Source organism: Leptosomus discolor, chromosome 1, assembly GCF_034619465.1.
Source record: "Leptosomus discolor isolate bLepDis1 chromosome 1, bLepDis1.hap2, whole genome shotgun sequence".
Classification (NCBI taxonomy): Eukaryota; Metazoa; Chordata; class Aves; order Leptosomiformes; family Leptosomidae; genus Leptosomus; species Leptosomus discolor.
Genome location: NC_141391.1, coordinates 165525402 through 165540735, shown reverse-complemented (window position 1 = coordinate 165540735; position 15334 = coordinate 165525402). Strand labels below are relative to the sequence as shown.

Genomic DNA, 15334 nt, shown 5'->3' with positions numbered 1-15334 from the left:
AGCATAACGTTAGACTACATTATTTTCATCTACAATTTTCAAGTGTCAACTACAATAATGCTCACATTGTCTAAATAGTTATGTAGGATGCTGAACAGCAATAATGGAGAAGTGATGTTTTTAAAAAAGATTAGATCTTATACCAACTATTCGGACAATGACCCTTTAGTAAACTTAATCCCACAGTAGTTGCTAGGCCAGCTAATGCTGAGTACTGAATCACACACTGAATGGCAGGAAGGTTCATGATACAGCTTTACAAATATAGCCAGCACAAGCATTTCAGAGCTGGGGCTTGGTAATGATTCCAAAGTTAATTAAAAACGTATTGCCTGTTTCCCCAGAATGTCCTGTGACTTTCCCTTTCTCTTCTCCTCACTGCACTCCACTGGACTGGAAAACACAACAGAAAATATTTTAATGGAATTGGCAAAAATCTGGTTCAATGAAACTGGCAGTGAAATAGGTCCAGCTGAGGGAGTGAGGAGTTTTGGAGACTGAAGAAGAGCTGATATATCTCCAGCTCCAAGGCATATTCCTTGACAGAAAGATATAAATGTATCAAATAATATATTAATGAGACATAATTTTACCATTTTTTTTTGTCCCAGACTTGTTGGTGTTGATACTTCATTCATAGATGAAATAGAATAAAGAGCAAAGGTCAGCAGCTTTTGGTGACAAAAGTGTTTGTCTAAAGTTACAGTGGTTGAATTAAGTTGTCATATATCAGTCTCTGGTGAGAAAAGGAGCACAACATGTTTCTACCAGGAAAAACACATTTTTGCTTTCATGACTTCTGTCCTTAGCAATGCTGTGAAAATGTTCTCCTGATGTTTTGTGGTTTTTTTCTGCACAGAAAATAGTATGTCATCATTTTGATTCATGAGGGAATGTTATAGTTACAGAGAAAAAACCCTGAACACTTGCAAATAAACATGATAATCACAATGCCAGAAGTAACACATGTAAGCAAGCTGCTCAAGATTGAATTCCTTATACTGTTCTGTTCAGCAAATATTTATGAACCTGGATGCAAACATATCATATCGACAAGGGACCTCACTTCCTACTTAATATGGCTTGTTTATTTTTAGTCTGGGAACATGGACAGTCACGCTTTCTCAGTAGTATTAATTGCCGTTGCTCTGTTTTTCCGATGTTGGGGCTTCTGAAAAGAAAGACTGGCATGAAATGCAAAAAGCTTGGGAAGCATCTATTGAACAATGAAAGCATTAATAAAGCAGCCAGCATTATAATGTTTGTGTACATAAAAAGAATATTACCCATCAAAATAGTAATGGGACTTCTTCATTCCAAACAACAGTTTGCTTTCTCTAGGCAACAATAACAGTGCTCCTATTTTACATCTGAGGGCCATATAATTTTCTACGCTGAACATCAGCAAAGTGTTGTTCAGGGCTATGTGCAGCTCCAGCACGAATTTCTGTTAAAAACTCTACTGCATCTGTGATATTCCTTGCTATTCACCTTTCAAATGCCTTTAAGAACCTCCACCAAGAACAGCAACAGGAATTTTTGCAAGCCTTTTGATCTAATAACCTTAATTAGTCACTGAAGTATGGGAAAATGTGCATAATCATGAAAAGAACAAAAGAAACTTCATGCGGGAATTGTGATGCACTGTTCTTTCAAACTCATTTGATAAACTGTTGTTACATTCTTGACATAGTAACAGTATCGCTCTGAGGTGTTTTGCTTCTGTTATACATCTAGCAAAAGTGCATTAACTCATTGCATAAAAGATGCATGAATGCAATTTGTACAATTGCATTGCGTGAAAGCTGTCTTTGCCTATGTTTCAGCACAGAAACTACAGAACAGGACTTAGTGAAGCTCCACTTAATGAACAGTTTTGCAATGTATACTGGTGTTTATAGGTATTGGCAAGCACAGCCTTACAGAATCAGGCTCTTACATGGCCAAAGCTGTGTTCACTCCTGAACATGCTCATCCTCTCCTAAGACAGGCATGTGGTGGGATGGGCTCTGTATCCAGAGCTGGAGAAGACTCCTCTTTATTGTTTATTAAATTAGTGGTGAATTTATAAAGTGCAGCCACTTTAAAAATAGAGATGTTTGAATAATCACCTGAAGCTCTAGTTTCACAGACTGCTGAAATCTCGTTAGGGCTTTCTACTACTGAAGGAGAAAGTCTCTTTTCCATTGTCCTTGGTCCTGCCTCCTCCACTCCAAACTCTGCCACTTTGTTTCCTGCTCCTAGCTGGTGTTTTCCTCCATCCCTTAAACAGGCTCTGATGCTCAAAAAAATCTTGTGTGAGCTGATTTAACTCATTAACCCAGCAGAAAACCATCTCATTCTTTTTGCTGAGTTTGTTTCCTATCAGATTAGCATGTTGAACCAGGTCATGGCAGGGACTGAAATCAGAGGGATGGAAGTGAAGGGAATACACAGCGAGGAATGTGGCAGGAGGAGACAAGGGAGGACAGAAAGTGGTTGTTAAATGGCTCATCTCGTTGTGTGAAAAGTCTGTTGAGTTGAGGAATATGCTAATCCATTATTTAATATAGATCCTGAAGTAATTAAGCTTTAACAAATGCTCTTGGGTGGATTCAGTATGGCTTCTCTCAAGTGTTTCTAGGAAGGCATCCCTTCTCTTCTCTTCTTTGTTCTTGGATGTTTCTTTTATGTATATTACCAAGCAAGTCTACCAGTTTTCAGGACTAAACTAAGTGGATGAGAAACAATACCCTAACTTTCTGCAGTGGTCTTCTGTGTTTGCCTGGACTTCAGTTATCTAAAGCAGTGTTACACCTCTCCAATTCTTTTTCTGAGTTTGAAAGCCCCCTGAAATCACAATTATCCAACAGGTTCCATATCTCCCATGTCATCTGGATAAATCTCATTACACGGCCTTTAATCTCAATTCCTGGGATGAATATCATGCACGGATGTTTTTCAACAAGCAGTTATGAATGAGAGTTATGTGGCAGCCTGCTCAATCTACAGCTTAGTCACAGACATCAGGCAAACCTGCCTGCCTTGCTTGTATGTACCACTCATAGACCACAAGGAAATGGTGCTTATGGACATCAAAAAAAAAATTGAATCAATCCCACTGACTGGCATTGTGACTGTTTCAACACAAACAAGGCTATTTTTAGCAAATGAAGTTGAAAGGCTCAGAGTTTTAGAAAAATTTTTCTCAAGTTGCCAGTCCTCAGACTGCCAGCCCCATGTCACACCCCCGTGTGCAGGCATAATGCCAGCCAGACAAGAGGAGGTGGGGCAAGAAAGCATGAAGGGCTGAGAAGTACTAAAAGGCCCAGGATACTTGGTGTTAACCAGAAAATGCTGCTAACTTTAGAGTCCATTTACTGTTTTCATTCTAAAGCTGTCATGCATAATTTTTCTTTCAAATCCAGCACTGGAAAATGTGCCCATGTGGATTTATCATTCATATATGAACAAACTAAATCCCAGAGGTAGCGTTATAAGAACAAACATGGCAGAGGGTACATTAAGGAAAACATATCTCAATACTCATCCCTCCCCTGCGTACTTTCACCAACCCTCTGCTACCAGTCCTTGTACTGTGCAAAAGAGACTTTTCATCCAGCCCACTACAGTTGACCTTCTGTAACTGGAAATACCATGGCATCAGTGGTGGAAATTCCTGCTTGGTTCTTTAGCACTGAACAGAATAGGGGAAGAAATTTCAAGCTGTGGATAAACACTAAAAGTCGACACTACCCTCCCAGCCCTTCCATCAGAAATTACAACCCCCCGGGTGTGTTGGGTGAGTGGAAAGTATGTCTAGACTTCACCTTCCTGAAGTACAAACCCAGTAGCTTTGCTTAAACTCTGGATGACAGTGGGACTAAGTGGAACTGTTGGACTTTGCACAAACATATGTTCTCCATATAACTTCTCCACGGACAAATGTCTCCAGGGAGTGGCAGAGCACAGAAAGCAATCCATGGCAGCTTCCCTCACCACAAGCGCACTCACCGGAGCTTATCTAACTGTATCAGTTTCAAACTATCATCTCTAAAATTAGACCTAAAACTCCAAATCATGCAATTTGTCAACCAGCCCAGTCGTCTGAAATGCCTATCTGCGTGTTTTGCAAAGACTTACAGGGGTCACTTCAGTTTTACACACTCTTAGTACACAGTCCTGGTACTAGTTTCCCCTTTTACTGTTATTTATTTACTTCATTTATGTCACAAACAGGAAGCAATAATTTACAGGAACTATTATTGTTGGCTAAAATTCATCCACAAGCTTTCTAAAAGTAATAAACTCAAAAAAGTTTGTTTTGCTTATTTACAGGAAACATCTTGAGTAATATTATGGTAATCACAGGCATCAAAAAAAATAAACATCAAGTAAACAAGGACAAAACACAGGTTTCAACCCATTCTTTTCAGCAAAACAAGTAAATAGAGGTTTCAGGAAAAGAAAAGGTCTCATTTGCCTCCAGTAAAAGCACTTTGTGAAATCTGGGGCTACATTCGCCTATGAGCTTAGAAGTAGGCAATGGGGTAGTCTGATGCTGACAACACTTGGCACCAGTGTGATGACTTTCCTGCATGCGTGAGAGGAGAACACAACTCCTACTCCTAAACACTCTGAGCTGTGCATCTGTAAAGTATGGACGATGCCAGTGTACTTGGACATGTTATTTCTTGTGCTTGAAGCTGGTGCCCTCCTCCTTCTCACCCTGACCATATGTCTGCTTACTCAGCTGTAGTGCAGAATCTAACAGGTAGAAAGCCACCTTCTTTTGGAACAAAAACACCATCTTCTGGAAAATTTGGGTTAAGCTATAGGGAAGATGAATACTATTGGTCTGCACTGTTCATTTGGACTGTACCTTTATAGACTATTGATTTGTTAATTACTATTCTGACTGGCTTAATCCTAAGGTTCTTCAGAATAGAGCCTGTTAAACTCTACTGATTCTTTCCCAGTGGCATTCCAGACAGAGATGTAAACAGACAAGAAAAAAGTCCCAGCATACCTTAGTACCTAGTTTTAGCTGGTGTGCAACAAGGTCACAGGAGTTTGAGCTGTCGGAAGTTTGGCTGCTGTGAAAGATGAGCATTGTTTTGTTTAATTTCCAAATTCAGTGATTGCAAACAGTATTTTGCAGCATTTATTCCAACCATTAGCAGGTGTTTTCTGTAGTAACCCTAGTTGTAGAGATGTGAATGTGTTTTCCACATGCCTGTCTTCCAGATCCACATTTTAAATTTACAGACCTACAGCTAATCTGCACAAAGTGGGCTCATCACCTTGGAGAAAGCTTGGTTATTGGAAGAGATGTGATCTATCCACACGACATCTCCTGCTTCTACCTAGGTTTCTTTTAGTTCTGCTTCACACACCTTCCCCCTCCCCTCCTAAATCCTCTCGCAGAACATCATCCTTTTTATTCCCAGTGAGTCTTCTCCTAGTTCTCTGATGATGCATTAAGATCTTGTGTCTCTTTTTATTTCCTTGCAGTTCAGCATCAGTTGTGAACCTCAGTTCTTGATTTCTATACTCTGGACACCTAAAGTTTGATCAGATAGATCCAACCTATTAATGTTTCCCCAGAAAATAAAGGTACAAAAGTTTTATTCCCTAATAAATGACCATAGAGCCACAGCTGTTCATAACACATAAATGCCCACTTCTCACAAATCACCTGCACAACTGATCTTGCAGTCACTCACGATCCACACTGGCACAGGAGGAGCTGATCATGTTTAACAGGTGCATTGTTTGGTCAGCATACAGATTCTTGCACTGCTATCAATTACCCTGAACTTAGCCCCTTTGGCTAAATGGAATCAGATTAGCATCTTCCATAGTTAATGAAATTAGGTTTACCCCAAACCAAAACAATACACCTTACATTGTGGCTAGATTGCTCTGCAAAATGTAAGGCTGAAAAAAACCATATTAATTTCAGTGATGCAACAGACCAAGCTCTGTACGAATGCAGTTTCATTTCTCCTCGGGAAGGCCACCTGAGACAGATACAGAACTCTGCTTCCAATGACCTGGCTATTAAGGTTTGGATATAAAATTTGCATGCAATCTTTTAAGGAGTGGTAATTTAAGGAGTATCCCATTTGAAAGCCTAATTTTAGTAACATTTCTAACACTTACTCTGGCACTCTTTATGAGGTGCAGAGAATATATAATAAATTGTGGCATATCTGAGTAGTTCTAAGTTACCTGGAATCCCAGTCTAACACATCAGAACTTTGAGTTCACCCTGGCTTGCTGTTTCATTACCTTCTCGTGTTCCTTCAGGCACACATAATAAGAAACACCAAAAATTTAGTTTACTTAAAGAAAGCCATTATCTATTTTGTTATTGCTATAACCCTATAGAGTATTATAGTAGGATGAACTGAGGCAGGAGAAAAGGCCTAGGGGGGACCTTTCTTACCTCCTTGTTATGAACACAGTATTTCAAGAGAGCATCACAGAAATGCTGTCCTATTAACTCCAGGTCTTTCGTATCGAAATGGGTCCTTTGCCTGCAGCCTGCAGCATCAACAGGACCAAGGCAATGAAAATGTCAGCCATCCTGCTGACTGCTAGGTATCTGTGATATTTCAGGATGGCGGCTGACTGCAAACTCACATAGCTTTCACTGACAGTCTAGACAGGTCTATGACTGCTGGAGTTTTATACAGATGATATTACAGATCACTATTGTGCCTATAAGAACAAATCTATCCACTCAGTTAACTATAATGCAGAGTTAACTGATTCCCTACTACAAAATTTCCTAAAAATACAACTGGCTTTAGTTACTGCTTTTGATTTTCCATCCATTAATGCTGTTGTTTCATGATACATACGCAATAATGCTAGTGACAGCCTGAAAGGATGCTAGGTGAATGCCCTAGTTTTAGTGTTTGTTCTTATCTTAAGCCATCATTCACTTCTACCCAATAAGACAGAACACCAACAAGGGGATGGTGGCTCAAACTACCATTTTCCATGAAAAACCGAAAGCAAAGTTCTTGCTTGATGGTTCCTACTAAATATCTACAGGGAATTGTCTCACCCAACTTAAAGCCACAGATTGAGGCTTCCAAAGTGTAGCTGTTGTTGATGCCCATCTTCCACATTACCACTTGACCTGTGCCTTTGCTACTTCGTAATGTGAAACGGCAGTCTGGGAATGAGAACTTAAAAGACAGGTACAGCATTAGCCTTTGAAGTAAATAGGAAGATACAGGAATTTCATTTTAACCCTGCAAGATTTTTAAATATTATCTACTGGGTAAACAATTGTGAGTTTTTCACCCTACTTGAATATTGCACAACATAGCTCAGAGCATACTGTTATTACTGGTATAATGGAGAAGTAGGTGAAATAACAGCCCTTTGATTAAAAGTTTATTTTACTTTAAGGATTTTTGAGATATCTGCAAATAATTTTTTATGTGGCTGTACTTACTGTTTCTAAAAAAACCTATACAGACAGCTGGCCAGCTGAGTTACCACAAATCCTGTTATATATCAACATGCATATTTACTAAAAAGTTGGAATAGCTCTTCTCTCATGACTTAACAGACCGACAGGTTGATGAAACCGATCTGGAGGTCACAACCACCTCCTTATTGATATCTAGGAAAACAGCATTAGCTGCAAGTATGCAATGACATCCAGTAGGTTAGTTTATGTGTTGTTTTATTCCTGAGCCTTTGCAACATATTTTAAAAGCTGTCATTTCCTACTAAATATTTTTTTTTCCTAATCGAAATGCCCTACACAACCATGGTGGTTTTGACACAATTTTCAACAGAAGTTTTCAAAAGGATTCAATCCTGAGAAACATTTTTATGCTTTAGTTTCTTATTTGCTTACTTGATTGTTTCTAATTCTACAATATACTTTAAAGCTGCATTTAATATATGAGTACACAATATTTAATGTTAGTTTTTGACATATTGTTAAAACAACGCTACTATGGTATTTTGATATTCTGGATTTTGTTCATTCTTCTAAAAAAACCTTTAAAAAAAGATTTATGTCCCAGTTCAGCATGGTACATTTTGGAGTGCTGGAATTTCAAAGGAATTAAAATTTCATATTCCTACCATCTCTAGTTTTAGCGAATTGAAGATTATTTTACAGGGTGAAGTGCAGTCTTTTAGTAAATGTGATACCTTAACAAAAAATTAGGGATCTCAGACGGTGCTTGAATTTTTAGGTAAGTTTCTAGCCAGACATTTGCTTACCTTACCTGGGCAGCTCTTGCTTAGCAAGAGTGGGAAGACACGTGGATGCATGTGTGGTGCTTTTGCTTGCTGCTTTCTCTCACAACCATACATGAAGACATTTTGTTTCCTGTTGTGACCATGGATGTCACAATACAGAAAAACATCACGTGCCCCCATCACTCTGTAATACAGGATGACACCGAAAACTTTACTAAAAGTGGGGGGTTTTCCACCTTAGAAACTAGTCTGAGCTCATATGTTACACTGAAGTCCATGTATAACCTGAAGAGCAAGAAATCAATACAAATTTCATATTCTGAGCTCTAAGTTAAACCTTTAGTGTTCTAGCTTAGAGCCAAGCTGCTCAGTTCCCTCCAGAATAAAACACTTGCCACTACACAGAAATAAGATATGAGTGTATGCATCGTCAGCCTTTGTCCATGTGTTTGTTCTAACTTGCAGGCTTGGTTATACACATCCAGCTCTGTAGTTGTGTACATGAGAATGTTGTACAGCTGAAACCCGCTATTCTTATTGGCTGCTCTTTCGCTATTGTACATGTGTTGAATAATACATGCTGTACAATTACAAGACTGAAGCATAAATGGCAGTGAATACTTTCCTTTATCAAACTGGAGACATCAATTTTTATGATATGCCAAGATTCTTCAATGTATTATTGCTTAAATAACTTTTTAAAGAAAATTTGCAGGTAGCCACATTGGGGTTTAGCAACCCACACGCCCAATGGCCAATTTGTGTCAAAGGAGAGCTCTACAGAGAAGATGTAATGGCACCACAGCATGTCACCTGGGGCTTTACTCTGGGCAGGAGTTTGAAATCCATGGTGGAACTAAGAAGGAAGCAGTAATGAACACATCTGTCTCAGCTGACAGTAGCTGAATATGAGGCTGAAGGTCAGTAGCACTTCAGCAGACATTATTAATAGTAATTACAGGGCATTCACAAGTGCAGGCTGTTTCCATATAGAAAGACAGAGAGAGGAATTCTCATAGAAAAGGAGAGCACACTGCTCATCTTGATGAGCTAGGGATCTACATGCCAAAACATTATTTGAAAGAACACAGATCCTATTTAAAACAGGCTGTAACTAGATGAAAAACATTAAATGTACTAATTCTGACACTGCCTTTCTGCACAAGAGTGTTGTTTGTATTAATTTGTTACAGAAGTTAAACCAGAGGGATTTAGTTTCCTAGCCGAAGGTTTAGTTTAATTCCTGAAGATTTAGTTTTCTCGCCAGAGTATCAACGCCTTTGTGATGAAAGTCAAAAATATTTGTAGCAAAACATACAGTAAACTTGGCAATCTTTGCTGCCAAACAGACATCTGGGATCTATTCTGAACGTAACTTCATTCTGGGACGTGGCTGTATGCCAGAAAAGAAGAAAATGAAAGAAATAAGAAATTTGATAAGTAGATTTTGTCAGAGAATAGTGGTGAGACATATGCTGAAAATGTTTTGTTGAAAAATCTTTTACTTTGGAGAAATAACTTGTTACCAGGAACGGAGAAAATATATTAAAGAAAAACCTGCACAATACTGAAGGAAAAAATAACCCACTCTGAAATGCAACTGAACATAAACAAAACAGTCAGAAAGGCTTGGATACAGGGCAAAGATGTAAACAATACCAAAATGATAAGAGACAAAGAGAAGTCACACTAACAAAGAGACACTGGAAAGGAAAATGACTTATTCTAAAGGGAAAGAAAATTAAGTTACTTTTTGATCATGTTTTGGGTATACCAGACGGAAGGATAAAATTTCTTCACATTAGATCTATATTTCTGGTTCAGGTCCTGACCTGTTAAAGAGCAGTGGTGATTTCCCACAATCACACCATCTGGATTCAGCATGGGTATCACTTTGAACACAAAATTGTCCCGCAGAAGTTGAGCTTTGCCTGAATCGCCAGGAATGTAATCCAGAAAGCCCTTCATTATCCAAGATCTGTTAGTTTCTCCCAGCTGCACCCTTGCAGTTAGCATCACAGCCTTTCTCTCAGTGCCCTTGCCACTTTTGAGGGAGTTGGTGATAGTTAAAACATACACTGTGTTTCCTGCCAGTGAATGGTACAAGATGTGGATCTTGCAGAATTTGGACTTCACTGGATCCTTAGAGATGGCCACCAGGTACTCCTGCAGGTTGGAGTAGGTGTAAGGATAGCAGTGGGCAAAGTAGCAGGTATCTTGGTCATGAGGGAACTGGAACATCCAAGTGAGTGAGAAATATTGGCATCCACCTTGGCCCGCATTGGGTTTTTTTTACTTGATTTAATTTCCAGTCCTACGCCAGCCAGCTTTGCGTTTCTTAGCATCAGCTTCTGAGTCCAACAGTGGCTGCAAGCTGTGTTTACATAGGCGGTTATGCTTGGTAAAGTTGACAATAGTGAAGCGATACGGCATTGCTGCCTGCATATTGCTTACTTGGAAGTAGTACCACTGCGTGTGTCTGCTTGTGTAGAGGTCAGTGCACAGCGTGAGCTGGTACTCAAATTCATTACTGGTAGGCAGAAAGAAGACAAACAGTTGTGATGCTGGTTAGTGCTGTAGTATGGTGCAGTGTCACGTAATGCGGACTGCCATGAAAAAGCAGCCTGCAGTGAATCAGGTACAGATCCCACTTACACTGTCATAAATCAAAGTCTACACACCTGCCAGGAAAAGATGCCTAATGCACCGAGCGTGTCAATAATGCAAGTGCTGTCTTCACTGGGACTTTTAATAATAACCAGGAATCCTAAAAATGTTCTCCACATTATGCTTTAAAAAGAGGTGCTTAAGAAAAGGTGTTGAGTTTGTGTGGGTGATTATCACCGATAGAAAAAATGGAATGGCTATCTGAAAGGCTACCTGAAACTACTTTTGAAGCTTATTCAATCAATGTAAAACAAGTTACAAACCGAGTAACACATCCTCCCCGGAAACTGATAGCAGGCTGCTGATAGTAACCACTCTGATAATAACTCCATTTTAACAAAAGAAAAAAAGATTAGAAACGTACACTTTGACCACCTTCTGCAAATTCCAGCTCTCAAACCAGCCTTCAAAGATCAGTGTGTTGTCCACTTTCTGACGGAGGATCTGCTTCAGCAGGAAGAGACCTCTCACTTGGCAATACATAAAGCAGGAGTTTTGGTTAGCTAGGGGAAGGAGCAGAACAGATGTCTTTCATTTCAGTCTGAGTCATTTAGACATACCTGCATCCTTCTGAAAATTCCTTCTAGAAACAGACAACCGCAAGGAACTGAATGTTAAAGCATAACTTAGGTAAGCATAAAAGAAATTATATGAAGGTTTTGATGCCCATTCCGACTTAACCTTATCAATGTCAGCCAGCCTAAGATCTGACTCTGTCTTGGAGGTGCCTCTGTTTCTCTGCATGAGCAAAGGGCCATTCATACTCTGTACTTAGGCAAAGCAACTAAGTTAGGTGGGAAGACTCTAGGACTCAGCTCGCCCGGGTCTTTTCACCAGTCAAATGGGCATCTTTTCTACTCAGAAATCATATGTAGCTGACAACTCTTGCCATCAGTTTGTTTTTAAATCTCTGTATTCAACTATTCTATTCTAGAAGTAAAAAAATGACATCCAGACCCAGCAGCAATCACTTTTATTTAGCAAGTGGTGTTTTCACATTACATTTAGCATGCAGTTTGAGCACATATCTCCTTTTGATCTCTGCTGCTACTTTTTCCTCAGATGAGAGGCTCACAGAGGCATAACTGAACTTTTTACTACAGTCTTCATTACTGTAGTTCATTAAAGAGCAGAACTTCTAGATTTGCCATCAGCAAATGTTTACTTTTTTGTTTGTGAAGTTCCAGAATATTCTTGTCATAATTTTAACGGTCAAGGATCCTGCCTTTACAGAACCAAAGCAAGAATTATCATTAATATTTATTTGCTTTCCCTGTATTGGTGCCAATATGGTGGCAAAGGTGTGGAAAACTAGCGTAATAAAAACTTCCTGTCATCTCCAAACTGTACCCACAAAATAGAGACAGAGCATGCGGCTCTTCCACTGAAACACGGGAGCCCAGAGATCCCGCTGCAGAGACAGTGTAGCCACGCTGGCAACTCTAGCCAACCCTGGCAGCACAAGCTGTGCTCTGATGCTTGAGTTAGGGCCAGCTCAGGGAAAAGGAGGACAGGTGAAAACTGCAGCTCTTCCAGGCTGAAACTACGTACTGTGAGACTGTGTGTTTCACACTGCCAATATCGAACTGCTTTTCTCATTTGCCAGAAGTTAAATTCCCTGCTATATAACTTTCTAACTAGCAAAGCGAAGGATTTGTACTGGTGGCTGGACACCAATTGCCAAGCTGTTGTATTCTCAGCTCCTGTATTCTTGCTTCTCTCTATCTCCTTACTGCTGGATCCACCTGAGGAGAAACTGCTGCCTTACTGTGCTGCCAAATAAGGGGGACTGACCCTGTGCCATACAGCAGGGCTAAAGCTGCACAGCAGCCCCTGTTCAGAGCAGAGTTGTGTCTGCCCTGGCTTGACTGAGGCTGTGCTAGAGATTTATCCTTCAGCAGTCTGTCATTCTGTCCTGTAGTGTCACTAAAGCTCTGACAGTACTACTCAGGGAAGTTACATAAAGCCAAGATTCCTATGATTCATTTTTTCATCCCTTGGATCACTGTTCCATACACAAAAGATGCCATATTCAGTGTATTGTTCTTCATGATCAAAGTTACTACAGACCCACAGGGGTTTTCATTAGAGAAAGACTGTTAGCTTTGCTAGCTGGGATAACCACTTGAATAATTACTTTCTATTTAGCGGAAATGCCATTCACAGTTTCTCTACCCTTCCCTTCCTCTTCATGCTCTTCCTTAACATTAGGGAAGAAAAATGTTTCAGTAGTTAAACCAGTTAAACTGTTTCTGGAAACATCTGTATCAATCAAGTGCTACAGAATGAAATGCATGCATAAAATACCATGATAGAGCACTCAGGTTTTAAATTTTCTGTTGGGAGTCACCACTGGATTGCATTTTTCTTTCCCAGACCAGATTTTAGGAAGGCCTGTAGGAACTCAGCAGCAGGTAGTTCCCAGCCAGGCAGTAACTCCCAGCTCCTGCTGAATTCAAATTCAGTTTGAGTGGGAATGAGGAGAGTGCTGCTGCTGTCTCCTGCAGAATGCAATGGCTCATTATGTGCCAGTCTGAGGTACTCAGGTTGTAAATCTGCATAATGCAGATGCCTGTTCTACCCTGTAGAGCTTCTCTGTGAGGAGGATTTTAGGGTTTTAAAAATGGTATTTATTGCTATATAACTTAGATGGCAAAGCTAACAAGCTGTCCCAGGAACAGAAAGATGAACTCCATGGGGCTCAGAAGTTCTCCTTCTCCCATCTGCTCCTGACCCCCAGCTGGCCACAGCACCCAGCAGCCCAGGTCACACAAGGAGTCTGCTCTCCCTCGTGCAAGCAGGGAAGGGGAAGTAAAGGCTCCAGCGCTCTGAAGTTCTCTGTGTGTCCTGCTACCAGCCAAACTCAAGCCTAGGGGGCAGAGCAGCACACCCAAGCCAGTGAAGGTACAATCACAGTCACTTAAAAACTCACCCTGTGGTCAACAAATACTGACTGCTGCTATCCATGTGTTCAGATACAGAATCTTCGTGGTGATAGCAAGCACTTGTATTCTGCTGCATCCTGATGTTTGCTAGCCCAGGAATTGCCAACTGCCTGTAACTGCCTGTGCAACGTCATTCGTCACGAGCTGGAGGAGAACTGGCTGTCCTTAAAGGCAGCAGTTTTCACCTCCTTGGTTGGGAAGTTTCATTAACGAAGTCTGAGAATGATGATACCAAAATACACGCTTTGCTGGAGAGTTGTACAGGCTGAAATAAGAACCACTTCCAGTTGCCTACGCATGAAGTTCAAGTCAGTAATAAAGGACGTGGAAAATTGCATTTTTAAAGAGTAGCGACCAAAGGACCATAACAGAAATCACTGCTGTTTTTTTCAAAAAGGCGGGGAGCTGGGATTCAGGGTGTTCCTCCACATCTTCTCCCTTGCAATAAATTAGCAGGTTCAATTGTAGAGGACAGAGGTTCCCTCCTAGTCAAGCAGCATTTACGAGTTTTCTTGGCCACCAAATGTAGCAACATTTGTGACAGATAATACACCCATACTGCAGAAGTAGCTGATTTCTAAATAAACATGATGTCAAAGAGCACCAGTGCTTTTCAGTATATTTGCAAGCTTCTACCACCTGTGTTGACCTCAAGAAGGATGCCAGCTCCCTTTCAGTTTTGTGCTTCTGAAAATTTTGTGGCCACATCTAATTATCCTAGGATTGCAAAACTATTATCATTCTTTCTTATCTATGTAGAAGTAGCCCAGGACCAAAATCAACAACTGCCAGAAGTTCCAAGTTCATCCAAGGCAACTGGATCAACTTAGCAAACACAGGAAAGAATAAATAACTGATAATCAACTGGCAATGGTGCGATAAGGTAACCCAACTCCCTTCAATTCTGTCCAATTAATCTTTGCCAGATTTAGGAGCCTGTAATCAAGCACTGATCCAATCCGGCCAGATCTGGTTTATAAGTCTCGGCAAAACTACTACAGCAAACAGGGTAACAAAATATTCTCCCAACACAGTTACACGGCTCTCATCTTTTTCACTTTTTCTTTTGGCTGTTAAGTTATCTTTCTCCACTCGTATTTTCACAACAAACTCATTTTAGGCCGATGCATACCGTTACTCACTGAGAACAGTGGCTTGAGCTGAGCTGGATTCCTGATATAACTGACAGTACAAGCAGAATTAGGGGTGATGAGACAGCTGTGTGACTCTAGCTGACTTCCATTCCTATCTACAGGAAAATAATTTATTCCCAAGTGCTTTAAAACAACAATATAAAATCATACTGATTTCATCAGGCTTTGAATTGGGAATTGGGTTTATAAAGGAGATCAAAGCAGGTGCTTCATCTACCTACAGCTAACAGCAAGATTTCTCAGGGTGTTCCTACCTTCTTCTCCTAAATAAATCACAGTGCCTTTGTCAGGAGTTCGGTATGGTGGCATCATCTCCAAACCTGTTCGAGTATATAGTGGCTCAGGGCTAGT

The 15334-nt window shown here is 40.3% G+C and overlaps 1 protein-coding gene across 1 annotated transcript in view; it reads right to left on the bottom strand.

The window, feature by feature from the left end:
• AGBL3 (AGBL carboxypeptidase 3) overlaps positions 1-15334 on the bottom strand; it is a gene marked incomplete at its 5' end in the record, with an annotated part of 25394 nt that extends 10060 nt beyond the window's left edge. The window contains 8 exon segments of the mRNA XM_086461778.1: positions 5009-5075; positions 5706-5713; positions 6431-6528; positions 7058-7181; positions 8239-8401; positions 9968-10747; positions 11249-11387; positions 15238-15334. Coding sequence (XP_086317904.1) covers positions 5009-5075; positions 5706-5713; positions 6431-6528; positions 7058-7181; positions 8239-8401; positions 9968-10747; positions 11249-11387; positions 15238-15334 — 1476 coding nt within the window.